The sequence below is a fragment of the Nilaparvata lugens genome, chromosome 12, assembly GCF_014356525.2.
Source record: "Nilaparvata lugens isolate BPH chromosome 12, ASM1435652v1, whole genome shotgun sequence".
NCBI classification, from domain to species: domain Eukaryota; kingdom Metazoa; phylum Arthropoda; class Insecta; order Hemiptera; family Delphacidae; genus Nilaparvata; species Nilaparvata lugens.
The window spans coordinates 23,818,729-23,833,541 of record NC_052515.1 but is presented as its reverse complement, the minus strand read 5'-3'; the positions used below and the strand labels follow the sequence as shown (position 1 = coordinate 23,833,541).

Sequence of the window (14,813 nt, the reverse complement as noted above, 5' to 3'; positions counted from 1 at the left end):
ACAATTCAAATACAAGATTATTCATTAAAAAATTAATTTTCTGTGTTGACATGATGGTCAAGACGTGGTACATTATCTATATTGAATAAAAACGACCTGATATTGTCAGTCACTTATTTATTAAAACAGCTAGTTTCTAGTAAGAAATGATCGGTATTGTTGTGAAGGGTACTTGAATTTTATTCCATTTCAATATTTGTATCGTACTGTAGTTGTATCATATTGTATTATAACAGGGTGTTTACGAACTCCCTACAAATATTCTAGGGCATTGTTCCTGGGTAAAAAACATATTATCTAAATAGCATATTTGAATTGTCCGGAAGTCTTCAGTTTCTCACACAGCGGCCTGCTTTGTTGCTTTTTTCACTTATTTTTTTTTTCTGAATAATGATTAAACATACGAAATTGAAACTTTGCACGATCACTTATAACAAGTAGACAAAGCTAGAAAAAATTATGATAATTTTTCAAATTCATAAAACAAAATGGCGGCCATTTCAATTTTTTTTCTTAAATAACTCAGAAACCGTTAGTTTTACAAAGACTTGACAAGAATAACTTTTTTTAGAAAATTTAATTGCCTATCGATTGGTAACAGATTTTTTCTAGATTGGACAGATATTAACTGAGATATGACAGTTTTAGTGGTTGGTGACCCACCTTTAGAGGGTTATGTAATGTTATTTTATTTTTTGAAATGACCTAAAATCGCTTACAATTAACATGCAATGCAAATAAAGATTGTTGCATCATTGAGGCGGCTTTATCAGCATGCCTTGGTTTGCACGGCAACAAACTTTCAGTGGTCACCTATCAATAAGGCTGTCATATCTCAGTTGATATCGGTCCAATATTGAAAAATGTGGTACCAATCGACAGGCAATTAAATTTCCTAAAAAAATTATTCTTGTAAAGTCTTTGTAAAACCAACGGTTTTTAAGTTATTCAAGGGGGGATGCACACTGGAGAAACGCATTTCGTGAAGCCCTCTTTCATGAAACTTGTTTCATGCAATCCGTTTCACTCGCGCATGCATACAAAAGAAACGTTCCCTGCTTAATCTCATCAGTCGATTGCAAAAGCAACTTTCCTTTCACGTTTCCTGAATTTTTTTTTCACAAAACGCGTTTCTCCGGTGTGCATTCCGCCTTAGAAACAACATTTTAAATGGCCGCCATTATTTTTATGAATTTGAAAAATTATCATAATTTTTTTCTAGCTTTGTCTACTTGTTAGAAATGTATGTATTCCGTATGTATGTTCAACCATTATTTAGAAAAAAATGATAAGTGAAAAAAAGCAAAATGGCCGCTGTGTGAGTAACTGAAGACTTCCGAATTGTCCAATTTAAATATGATATTTAGATATGTTTTTACCCAGGAACAATGTCCTAGAGTATTGGTAGGGAGCTCGTAAACACTCTGTATTGTAAACTACAGCTGTAGGAAGTCAAATTCTTCTTTTCTAGTACTGTACTTATTGTTGTTGTATTGACTCCTCCCCTGAGATAAGATAAGATAATCTTTTTATTCAACACAGTACACTAAACACGGACTTGTTCCATATTAAAGCGAACCATTCGCTATCGGACAGTTTGCTCCAACCAGTGAGTATAGAATGTAACATTGAATAGTAAGTAGTGACACTGGTTCCAACCACGGTATATTGAAGAAGACGGTAGGAGTCGAGAACAGTGTATAAAACATCTATATACCATAAGGATGCTATATACCATCCGTGGGTAGGATAGGATGCGCTGTGGCAAACCGGTTCTCTGACGTCAGCGCCACCAATACACTGAACCCCTGGTATGAATCCTGCCTGCAGTTGTGTTTTCGCAGTATGCAAGATTAGTGTATTTAAGCATCGTCGATATGGAATAGAATTCGGATAAAGTGTTGTTTAAAAGTGCAGTTTATCGTTTTATTAATGATGTGTGTAGTTCTTCGTTATTGACTCAAGCAAATCTGTGTTTTAAAACCTGACTTTCTACACTTTCCGTCAACTACTTTGTCACTCGATGACTGTGTAGCGCTGTGATATGCCGTCTTGCGCGATAGCTGGCTGTACAAATCATTCGGGCAGAGCCAAGTTGCTCAACATATCATTTCACAAATTTCCAAAACAGGGTGACTTGTATAAACAGTGGGTGCATTCTTGTAGAAGGGAGGATGATTTTAATTGGAGAAAAGCAGTCATATGCTCCGAACATTTCGTATTAGATAATTTCGAGCGTGACTTAAAATCCGAATTACTAAAACTTCCTAAGAAAAATATTTTGAAAAAAACTGCGATTCCTACAGTCAAAATTCCAAGTTTACCGAGTTTTAAAGTAAAAAGGACTCAATCTGAGCGTAGCTGTCGATTAATAAGCCGGAAAAAAAGAAAAACTGTGCAGACATTGTTTGATGATAATGCAGATAATGTAAATAATAGTAATGTGAGTAAGTAATGTAGTTATTGTACATAATGAAGATAATTTGGATAATGTAGACGCTAATGTTATTGACATTGCTAATTACAAAGCTTTGCTTATTGAGAATAAGGTGCTTAAGGGATTAGGCCTTTTCCAGGTACACACGTTCCTGTCATTGGATGAAAATACCGTAGTCATTCATAGTTTCATTTTTAGAAATAGTTCAGTGTACTGAGTAGATGAACAATCTATTTTTCCTACAGATACCCTGAAAAGTGACCATTTGTGCACTGATTGCAGGCTGCAAAGAATCACTTTTCCGCACTAGTGCGCAAAGTGAGTACTTTGCGTACTCCAGATTTGCAGCATGACAACGCAAAATAGTTAGTAGGTTATATGGAGCACCAGTGCAGCAAAATCAAAATTAAGTTGGTAACAGTGACTGGGCTGCTATAGTGAGCAGAGGTGCAACGAAGCACAACGCGCTAATTATTAAGTAGATATTATAAGCAAGGACAACGACAGCACAGTGCCACCACAGCACACACCACACAGCTGCCCCCCGCCATTCAAACACTACTACATTATTCAGGCAATTTTACCCATAATTACCCACTTTTAATATTCAATGGTAACTGTAGGAAAAATTTAATGTGAAATACGTGCGCAAAGTTCGTTTGCTTCACTCAAGAAACCATTCCGCCCTCGCCTACGGCTCGGGCGTAAACGTTTCTTTCGATGCAGCAAACTGTCACTTTGCGCACTAGTTGCACAAATAACTATTTATTACATACATCTTCAGGAGGACTCTTTTTCAACATGTTATGTCCAAGTTTCTAGAACTAAGAAAAAACAAAACTAAAAATTCATATTTTCCTGATCAAGTAGCGGAAGTAATAATTCAATTTTAAAATCTCAATGAGTGAATATATAAAGTACATTGAATGTACTCATAAATAGTTGAGTAGGCCTGACTCGTTGATTCTATGGGCCCGTTCTGTGTACATGGAATGTGGTAAATTGTCCGATTCACAATTTACCAAGTAAAAAGTTCCGCGTTCCATGGGAGGAATTTTGACAGATTCTGTTCCAGAAACCTGTTCCAGTTCCATCTTTCTGCCCTACAGTCCAAGTGTGGTAAATTGTCCGACCTGGTACAGTTCCAATTATCTGAGCTCTCATTGGTCGATTATTGTAGTCTGCTTGCTTCTCTGCGCATGCGCTGATAGTTTGTTTAGCATAGCATAGAATACATAACCAACAATATGTTTGATAACCATTCATTAAATGAATTTTTCTCGATAGAAAATTTGAGAGTGATGGAATAAAAGAAATTTACACTTTTCTAGATGGTAGGTTTGTAAAACAGCCTTTCTTCATTCACGCAGCTAGTAAGCGGCACATTGACACATTTTAGTGTAAATCAACTTTATTTGTGCGCGCCAAAAGCTTGAACCAACGATTTTGAAATGGCGTTCCATGGGAACATTTTGCACTATAGTGAGGTCCACGTTATAATGACAGTATTTGATCAACTTTGGTTTTGCTATCCTTGTCTATCATTCGACAAAGCCGGTGGCACTATCCTTTTCTAGGTCCACAATTGTGCCAATTATGTTTTTGACAGTGTAGAAATATGATTAATTAATGCAGAGAATCGGCATCGCTATTCTTCTATCTTTATCCACTGTCATTATAACGTGGACCTCACTATAGTCACGTGATGGAACAATTTACGATTGGAACTGGAACAATTTACTGTACACAGAACGTACACTATGTGTTCAAAGCCTTTGTGTTGAAGAACAATTTATCTAACCATCTGTTGGAGACACCTCATTCTACCTGCGAAGACCCATCCTCTCTTATGTCGGATCCCTTTGGGAATTTGCAGATTGCGCCCAGCGGTCAGAATGAGTTTGGCCACTCACACATTGAACGTTACAAATTGAACGTCAGTGACGTCATCACGAGTGACGTCATTTCGCTCTCACTAGCAGCCGACATTACGTTCCCCGACTGAAGGAGCAAAATTCAAATTCACTCCTATTAGGTACCTCCAAGCAAAACACTACTGTATTGTGACAACATATTAGCCAAGTTGATGAGATAGAGATTTCTATCCTATAATTCCATTCTAATTGATATTAAAAGATTGGGCTGGAACCATGATTGTACAATCAATCATTCATTAAGATACAGTCATCGTAATTAGTCAACGTATGAGCCAAGTTGATGAGATAGAGATTCCTATCCTATAATTCCATTCTAACTTATATTAAAAGATTGGGCTGGAACCATGATTTTACAATCAATCATTCTTTAAGATACAGTCATCTTTGATCTCTGTCAAATCGGTTCTAGCAAACACATCGTCTCAATTCATTCTAATGTTCTGACTTTTCATTTCTGAATTTGTTCAAATGACAAAGACAATGTGGGTGATAGATGAAGATATATTTTTTTGAAAACATAGAATCTTCAAACACTAAAAACTTTGAACCTCTGTCACTCAGCATAGGAAACATATCAGTACTGATCTTAATCTCACTCATGGTGACGGACTGAAAGGGTCAATATGTGCTAATTATAAAAAAGTTGATGGGGTGGTGTGGTTTTGACTAAGCGGGGGATTCCCGGTCGTTAACCGGTTCAACATACTGTCAGAGCTGGAAATTTCATGTATTCATGATTTCAAAATTCACCACAGTCGAGATAAATCAATGGAACACCTTTAGAGTCGAATAGGAAGGAATTCGAAGTTATAAAGCAGATGGTTATCGGATCTTTCTTCTTCTTCTTCTTTCTTCTTCTTCTTCTTCTTCTCTTCTTCTTCTTCTTCTTCTTCTTCTTCTTCTTCTTCTTCTTCTTCTTCTTCTTCTTCTTCTCCTTTCTTCCATTTGACCGCTGGGCGCAATCCGTGTATATCCATCCCTTTAGTCCATAAAGGTGTTGGTCCCAAAGTTCCTAGCACCTAAAATGTACAGTATCTAAAATTTGAATTGAATTGTATTTGAAGGAACCTTGTATTATGCAGCATGACGACAATACGAGTTCCATATTAGAGGAGTAATTTTCAGAGGAATGTTTTGTGAAATGTACACTTTCTGAAGATAAAATGAATTCGAATTGAATTGTATTATTTTGCAGCATGACGACAAGACGACCAGCAGCATCAGTGCAGCTATGAATATGAAGATGGATCACGAGCAAGCGAACTCGGCGGAGGTATCCGCCAAACGGCCGCCACCCGTCATCAAGATCAAAACGGAGCCAGAGCTGGCGACCGCAGCCGCAGCCGCTAGCGGCAACAGTAGCAGCAGCAGCAGCAGCAGTAGTAGCAACGGCTCGGAGGAGATCACAGCCAGTATGGCGGCAAGTGCTAGCGACACGACGCCCGCCAACCCGTGGACGTCGACCAAGTGCATATTCTGCGGCCAAATGTTGAGTGCCAACGATGACCCCAAACTGTTGGAGTGTTTGCATGCCGCCTGCAAACACTGTATCACCAGTCGACTCAAGGAGAACCCCATACTCGAGGCTGATGGCATAGGTGAGTTCAAACTTCAAAAACAAATTAGAATAATTTATTTAAATAGGCTAGCTAAAAAAAAACCGAATTTGTGGTGTCCGATCTCACTATATTCCGAGATATACTAGTAGTTCTGTGAACATTAGACCTCGCGCAGTTATAAACCACAGTTCATCTGAACTGTTGTACCATACTGTTCATCAGAGTAAATTCTGTTAATAGTACTTTACGTAACAAGTCCGGTAACGATAATTTACCCCATAAGTATGATTGTTTCTGCCCGAAACGTAGTTGAGGGCAGAATTATCATACGAAAGCGGTAAATACGTTACCGTACAAGTTAAGTACAATATTTTTTGTCATACTTATCTGAGAAAGAATAATATTGCTGAGAATCAGAAGCCATTACCTGCTGCTGCTCGAGCTACTGCATTCTATAAACATGGCCTAGCCCGTAGCGCCTAGTTCATAAAAAGACAGACCCTTCGAGCTCAAATAAAATAATACAGGCGTAAATTATAAAATTTCAAATGAGTTCTTATAACTTGAAACTCCTTAAATGAGTTCTCTAATTATTTGAGTTAGTATATTAATTACTCAGATGATATTAGGTTTCAGTAGAGTCCTAACATACTCGACTGTAAAGAGAACATATGATCTCTTTACAGTTAGTATGCTGTAATGAAAATCACATGTTTTCTTTTTCTGAAAACAGCTGTTTACCGGCTTGATTTGATGCATGGAAAACAGCTGCAATTAAGTAAGAATGACAAAAAAGTATAAGTCGGACTATAGGCGTCAAATCTGCAAAACCGTAGAAACTATCCAAAAACAATTAAGTTATTTGTGTATTAAGAGCTTAAAACGTGACTCTATTGCTTTAGCAAAACAGTTCAGCAATTTTGCGAAAGCAATAAAGGAAAGTTTACACTATCAACACAGATGTGGAATTTCTCCATATTAAGTTGAAATAGCAGCGATATTGTCAGTTACAAGTAATTTATTTGAGCAAAATCTAACGTTGCAATGCACTTCCGATAGACTCATAAAAATAAAATACCACTGATGAAGTGCATTGTAACTTTAGTTTGGCTCAAATAAATTATGTTGAACTGACAATATCGTTGTTATTGGACCATAATGATAATAACTCATTTTAGAAACAGTTTCAACCGTCAAACCTTGATATTTAACCTGTGTATCTGAGGTTGGCCACTAACAACAAGACAAGTGTGTTAGACATGTGTGAACACACATGCTAGTCATACATATACATGATGTGTCATCAGCGAAAGGCCCAGAATAGAACAACATTTTTGTGGTTAAACCTCTGTGTATCTTCCATGTTTTTGTTTAGTTTTTCTTCGGAGCTCTATTTGAGGTTTCATTATTTTTGTATCATTATGATTTGAATTTTCTATTTTATTTCATTTTCTTATCTCGTATTTTCTTACTTTTTTGTTTTTTTTACTTTCCTTCTTTGTGATTTTTTTCAAATTGAGATGTTTATAGCAATCCACCCAATTTACCTTTTTTTAGAAACTATTTTGTTTTTGTTTAACACTCGGCCCCTGCGCTCAGGTTTTTAACCTTTTCAGGAACTTTCCGTATTTAATAATAATACTATTTTACTTTTAACTTATTTTGTATAATTATAGACATACATGTATGCATTGTATGAAGGAAAAATAAACTATTGATTGTAATAAGAAAACAAATATATTGTCAAATTTCACTAAAAATTTATTAAAAACTTTAAAACACTACCATGGTTTCACATTTATCAACGCATCATCAGCTGTACTGAGAAATAAGGATACAGAAACATTCTTAACCTAATCTTAGTAGTCTAGAGCTCCTAAATAATTGGGTGGCAATAGTTATATCTAAAGTAATGAATATTATACATACTATTGAAATATATACACCTTTTTAGTTAGTTTTCACCTTTACCTTTTGTTAGGTTTTACCTTTTACCGTTAGTTTTACCTTTTTTTTAGAAGCTCTAGACTACTAAGATTAGGTTAAGAATGTTTTTGTATCCTCATTTCGCAGTACAGCTGACCAGTGCGTTGATAAATGTGAAACCATGGTACTGTTTTAAAGTTTTTAATAAATGTTTAGTGAAATATGACAATATATTTGTTTTCTTAATAAAACAAAATAAAATCTTATGGCACCCTTTATTTTTAAAAAACTTTAAAATAGTTGAACAACTGGTTTCGGTGATATTACACCAACGTCAGGTTATAAAACAAAACCTTCTATTTTACAACTTGACGTTGGTGTAATATCACCGAAACTAGTTGTTCAACTATTTTAAAGTTTTTTAAAAATAAAGGGTGCTATAAGATTTTATTTTGTTTTATTAATTTAAAAGTAGCCCATGTCAATAAGTGCTTTGTTTTCTTATTATGGAGAGATTTCACAACATCACCATCAATATTCTACTAATTTTTTCTTTCCTTGTCCTATTACCATAGGTAAGGAAAGTATTGCTTTCCAAAAAAAATTAAGGTACGGTACCCTTATTTGAAGTTTTCTTTACGTTTCAAGGTCCTCTGAGTCCAAAAACATGATTTTTGGGTGTTGGTCTGTGTGTGTGTATGATTGTGTGTATTATGTCTGTGAACACGATAACTCCATTCCTAACTAACCGATTGACTTGAAATTTTAAACTTAAGGTCCTTATACCATGAGGATCCGACAATAAGAAATTCAATGAAATTGAATTCAAAATGGCGGATAACTACTAAAAAACCATGTTTTTCTTCACGGTTATCTCGAAAACGGCTCTAACGATTTTCTTCAAATTTATACCATAGATAGCTATTTATGAGCCCTATCAACTGACATGAGTCTCATTTCTGGGAAAATTGCAGGAGCTCCGTAATATTCTTGAGAAAAATTGCGGATAATCACTAAAAAACAATGTTTTTCACGGTTTTCTCGAAAACGGCTCTAACGATTTTCTCCAAATTTATACCATGGATAGCTTGGATTCATAAGCCCTATCGACTGACATGAGTCTCATTTCTGCAAAAATTGCAGGAGCTCCGTAATATTCTTGAGAAAAATGGCGGATAATTACTAAAAAACCATGTTTTTCACGATTTTCTCAAAAAGACTTGACCGATTTTTTTCAAATTCATACCCTGTATTTATCAGCTCTATTAACTGGTATGAGTCTCCTTTCTGGGAAACTGATGGGGGGTCCACCCCATCCTTGAGAAATAGACTTTGTAACCTCCTTCTCGTGCATGAGGTAGGTAGGTAGAGCAGTTCATAAAAAGAACACATAGTCGATATATTCAATATGTAGAACAGCTATTTTGACGACTTTTGAAAAAATATTATCGAATTTCACAATTTACACAAAGGAAAAAGTACTCTGAAAACAATTATATATACACATATACAGTAGTCTGATCGTAATTTCAAATAATGTTGTTGCCAATCGTTATTATGTTATTCCCCTAAATTATTCTCCTTTAAGAATGGGGCTTACAGTGTTCAATGAGCAAGGAAAGTTGTGTGAGTGCGCCACACCAGATTTTTCAACTATTGATTCATTGATTGTAATTGTCCACTAATTTATTGTTATTGGTTGTTTCTTTTATGTCAGAAGCAGCTGTCAAACAGCCATTTCTCGTTCGAAGCCTTTCGCTGATGACACAATATGTATCACATCCAATCTTGATGGACATGAGCTACTAACATAGTTCATAAATTTAACAAAGTCTGTATGGAAATGTGACTGATGTGTTTGATTTTTGTTTCAGCAACGGATAACATAGTGAGGTGTCCGCGATGCCTGGTGAACTGTCGGCAAAGCATGATCATCGACAACCTTTTTCTGTCGGAGTGTCTGGCGACGTCGGGGGTTGTGGGTGGCGGGGGGGCCGACGGGGGTGACGGCACCGAGTCCGGCGAGCAGAGAATGGGCGACCTCAAGTGCGGCAGTTGTGCCGAGACTGGCGTCACCAGTTGGTGTGTCGAGTGTGCCGAATTCATCTGTGACATCTGTGTACAGGTATCAGTCATCATATTTTTTCTGAGTACCCTAAGTACCCTGAGTACTCTATGGTGTAGACTCTACTCTATGGAGTAGAAAGTACTTGATGGTGATTCAAATAAAATAGGACCATAGTGTGAGGCTTTCACGTTATAATGACAGTATTTGATTAACATTGTCTTTCTATCATTCGTCAAAGCAAATATCTTTCTAGCTCTGCAGGCAAGTCTACCTGCAAGTCTACACCATAGAGTAGAGTCTACACCATATAGTGAGGTCCACGTTATAATGGCAGTGAAGAAAGATAGGAGAAAAACGTTGCCAAGTCTCTCCATTTTGCCACTGAGTGTACTCTTCTCAGCTGTTACTCAATTCATCTCATTAAATTTGATCTTATAATAATTATCATTTCCTTGATAAAATAATCAATTTAATGTCTAATTAATCAAGACATAGGCCCATATGAATAAAACCAGAGCAAATGCTCATGAGCAAGAGCATGGAGCATAAGGTTTTGCTCATGAGCAAAAGTTCAGAGCAAATGCTCTAGTTTATTCATACAATTTTGAGCAAAAGCTTTCACTTTTGAGTAAATGCTCAAACTTTTTTTTTTTTTTTTTTGATGAGCATGATCAAAAGGTTTTGCTCACGTTTGTTCATAGAAAATGACGCAAATGCTCCATATTTTAGAAGTATAAGCAAATGCTCATCTTTATTCATATGGCCCAATGTATTTTTTCTATGACTGAGATCAGATTTTTATTTTTATACAAACCTAAAATGGCGGCTAATTTAAAAAGCTGTGATACACCAATCTGAATTTCAAAAAAACAGAAATTAAGTTATTAGGTATGTATTCTATTCCATTTTTTTTAAATAGAAAAATATAAATCATGCTCAAAATAGGTAATTTCAATGGAAATAATTCTGAAATAACCTTTCAATATTATTTATACCGGTACGAGTAGTTCTAACCTATATGTATGTAGGCTAACTGAAGCATGGATGAAGTCTAGGATGGTTAGTTATCAACTTTTGAAATGTCATTTCAGGTATTTTAATTTGTGTTTCTCATACGGTAATGTCTAAAAATTATTTCATTGTTTCAAAAATACATTTTAAATCAATTATACGACTTGTGTACTAAAGTATTTTGATAGAATGAAGGAAAAAAAATGGCGGCTGAGAATTGTTTGTTTACTTTTGTACAGTCACTGTCTAAAGTAAAAATAAAATATTCTGGCAGACAACATTGCAAAGCTAGAGAGAGATAGCGCTATCTGTTTTGTTGTATGATAGAAAAGGACAGCAACAGTATTGTCAATCGTACACTGCCATTATAACGTGGACCTCACTATAGAGTAGAGTCTACACTATAGAGTACATTAACATCTGCTTCAGCAACATCGAAATAGAGACGAATATAATTTTCTAGGTTAAAACGAATAATACTAAACATTTGAATTTGTTCCTGTTGAATTATTGCCGCAGAAACAGAAAAATTATGACGTCACAATTCATTTCTGACAAAACACAGAATAATTTGAAAACATTTCAAACACAGACCGACGCAAATGATGAATGTGGCAGACCCACATGTAATATTCCACACGAATGGGGAAAGCCTTGAATAGAAGAATTATGTCAGCCAGCTCTTAACCTAGCGCCGCAGTGCAGGATGGTTTCTCACAGCTTGGCGTTGTTGTCATTTGAGATGGGTGTCTGGCTTGGAAGTGTTTCGGCCGCATTGCAGGATGACTGTTAATGGTTGCCGGAAGATCAACAGCTGGTTTTTTTTCGTTATTTTTCGTGATAGAGAAATTCTGATTGCAGATTCGTTCTCAGCGACCCCAAGTTTAGCCTAAAGGCTCAGAATGTCAACAATGTTTTTAAATAATTAAAAATCATCATGAAAAGTCATTAATATAGTAGTACACCACGTTTCTGGGGTGACTGTTTACTGGTGACTGGAGTTATTATTGACACACAAAAATCAAAATAATCGTGAGAAAGAAAACTGCTGATGAACGCGAATAAGACCGCCACTCCAAAGTTCTATTGTCTCGGCTGCTTGGCTGAGCCTGGCTGGAGGGATCAAATAACCGACTGGTTTGTTCTTTCGTCTGTCCGCTAGGCGGAACTACGCCGACCATTGCTGGGTGTAAGATGTTACTGCGGCCGCTCGCATTCCCACCAAAGCTGCTATTATTTGCTGTCTCAGCGCCTAGTCCGATTCAGCCAAGCAACCAGTTTGCACTGCGGAGCTAGGTTAGGACCAGCAAAACAAGTAGTGCCAAGTTACTCACTTTATTTGAAAGTTTCCTAACTACTTATCAGTCATCATATTGCAACAATTCATCACCATTGAAGCTTTTCAGTAAATCATCCAATTTTAAGCTGCAGGGTCATACAGACTGGTATTACATGAAGATGAAATTCAAAATAATGGAGAATAAACCATTCAAGATCGATCACAAATCGAGATACAATTTGATACGATGTGGTGCGTGAAATAGCAATACTTTGAAGGACCTTGAGAGAAATGTTAAAAGTAATAACCAGTGATAAATTGAAAAGTCAGTGTGTCATTAGAATATGATTTATATAAAATATGTGATCTTAGCCAAAATTTTGTTCTTCTCTGTTAATAAGAAGATTGAAGCTGTATGTAATGGATTGATAAAGTAGAGTCTACACCATAGAGTAGAGTCAACTCCATAGAGTAGAGTCTACACCATAGAGTAGAGTCAACTCCATAGAGTAGAGTCTACACCACAGAGTAGAGTCTACGCCATAGAGTAGAGTCTACACCATAGAGTAGATTCTACACCATAGAGTACTCAGGGTAGAGTATATTATTAGAGTGTAGTTGGGGCCCTCAGGGCCGTATGCAGATGCTCGGTTTAAACTGCGTCTAGAGTAAACGCGTTTAAACGTGAACGCCGTTTAAACCACTAATCAGTATGCTGACCAGAAATGAATTGAACGTTCAGTTTGAACGGCTTTATTGGAGCACAACTATGAGTTACCTGACCTGATTTCTCTTATATCCCATCAGAATACTGAATTTCATGATAATGACGTAAAATTAATGAATGTTGAAGATGTTAGCCAATTGTAGCTACTGGATCACTTCAATTCATTGATACACTTATTACTGTTCATTGTGTCTTTTTAAGCTAGGTTTACACTATGTAGCAGAGCTACATGTAGCTCAGCTATATAGCTCTGCTACAAGTTCAAAAAGTGACACTGGAGATCTGCTATATAGCAGTTTTAAGCCTATTTTCGCAGCTATATAGCAGAAAATGAGCTATCCAAAATTTTCGGTAAACATCAAAGAGAATCTGAGCTATATGTAGCTCTGCTATATAGCTCTGCTACATGTCAATTTTTGTTTATAGCAGAGCTAGATGTAGCTGCTCTGTCCTTGAAGGAAGGCTGCCAAACTGCTGTTTGCAGTTGTTTAGTGCCTAGTCTGGAAAAAAGAATATATTGGATAATGTTGTCTCTTTCCTGTCAAATTCACTCTCCATCATTGCACAATAATATATAAATCAAAAATAAATGCTCGCAATGCACAGTAACCTACTAGCACTCTGACAACAAATGAGTACAGTATATCTGGTGTAAACCCAGCAGGCATTAAACAGCTGCAAACAGCAGTAAACAGCTGCGGCAGCCTTCCTTCAAGGACAGAGCAGCTACATCTAGCTCTGCTATAAACAAAAATTGACATTTAGCAGAGCGCTACATCTAGCTCTGCTACATAAAATTAGCGTTAAATCTACTAATAGCAGAGCTACATGTAGCAGAGCTCAGAGCTATATGTAGCTCAAATTTTATATAGCTCTGCTATAGCAGAGCTATATAGCTCTCCAGCTACATAGTGTAAACGTAGCTTCAGGCTACTCAATATATTAAAATAATGGCCTTTAAATATAAAATAAGTCCTGCATTGTTGCTGAAACATGTCGTGTCAATAAAAAATTGTACTAAGTGTTTCATTTCACAAGATAAATTATTATGGTTAATGAGTCTTCAATCTATAACATCTCAACTCTGAAGAGCTATACCAAAATTTGGAAAAATTGAACTTTGAAAAACTCTAAATATGGAAATCAAACTTGCTATGCTTGATTTTATAAAATTGTTTTATTTATTTAGGTCTGTTTATTCATTTAGTTTTGCCTTTTTCAGGCTCATATGAGGCTGAAAATAACAAAAGATCATACAATTAAACCAAAGGAAGAAGCAGAACCGGAGAGTAATGCTGCTCATCAAGGAGCTCTCCCTAAAAGCCAGCTCTGTTCGGTGCATCGACAAGTAAGTATTTTAAGTATTTAAGTACCCCTATACTATTTATTTATTCAAGTAAATATTTAAGAATTTACTCACAAGTAAGTAAGTATTTATCGGTTTTATAATGACTACACATTGTGAAATGTCTAATTGAATGAGGAATCTTGAACAGTAGTGAAGGCGTTTAGTCCATATCCTAGTACTGTATACATTTTTGTCCTGTAATACACTGTTCTTCTAGATCTAGAAATTCCAAATCCATTTCTATTAATTGTCTGTTATAAAATGTTCCATCTCGATAATAATTAAGCAAAAATAACATACTCTATATTATGTCTCTTTTCTGTATAGGGCTACTTGTAATATAAATAGAAATAAAAATAAAAATCTTAGTATCCTTTTTTTGAATTATTTTAATTTTTTTTTATTAAAATATTTTGAGATTTTTATTTTTTTCTATTTTTATATTATGTAAATGTAGATGTTAAATTTAAATTACAATTGAATTAAATGAGTTCAGCAACTAATGCACGTTTGTTTCAATT

At 35.8% G+C, this 14,813-nt stretch overlaps 1 protein-coding gene across 9 annotated transcripts in view; it reads left to right on the top strand.

Moving 5' to 3' along the window:
* Positions 1 to 14,813, top strand: part of LOC111051592 (transcription intermediary factor 1-alpha) — a 128,845-nt gene that overhangs the window by 61,923 nt on the left and 52,109 nt on the right. For 6 of the 9 annotated variants that reach the window (XM_039439226.1, XM_039439225.1, XM_039439222.1 and 3 more), the window contains 3 exons: positions 5,570 to 5,972; positions 9,734 to 9,984; positions 14,167 to 14,292. In XM_039439226.1, the coding sequence (XP_039295160.1) occupies positions 5,606 to 5,972; positions 9,734 to 9,984; positions 14,167 to 14,292 (744 nt within the window). In that variant the 5' untranslated portion in view covers positions 5,570 to 5,605. Of the gene's footprint in view, positions 1 to 1,615; positions 1,812 to 1,840; positions 2,444 to 5,569; positions 5,973 to 9,733; positions 9,985 to 14,166; positions 14,293 to 14,813 lie in introns of those variants that run through there. The other 3 variants (XM_039439227.1, XM_039439224.1, XM_039439223.1) reach the window with 3 other exon arrangements.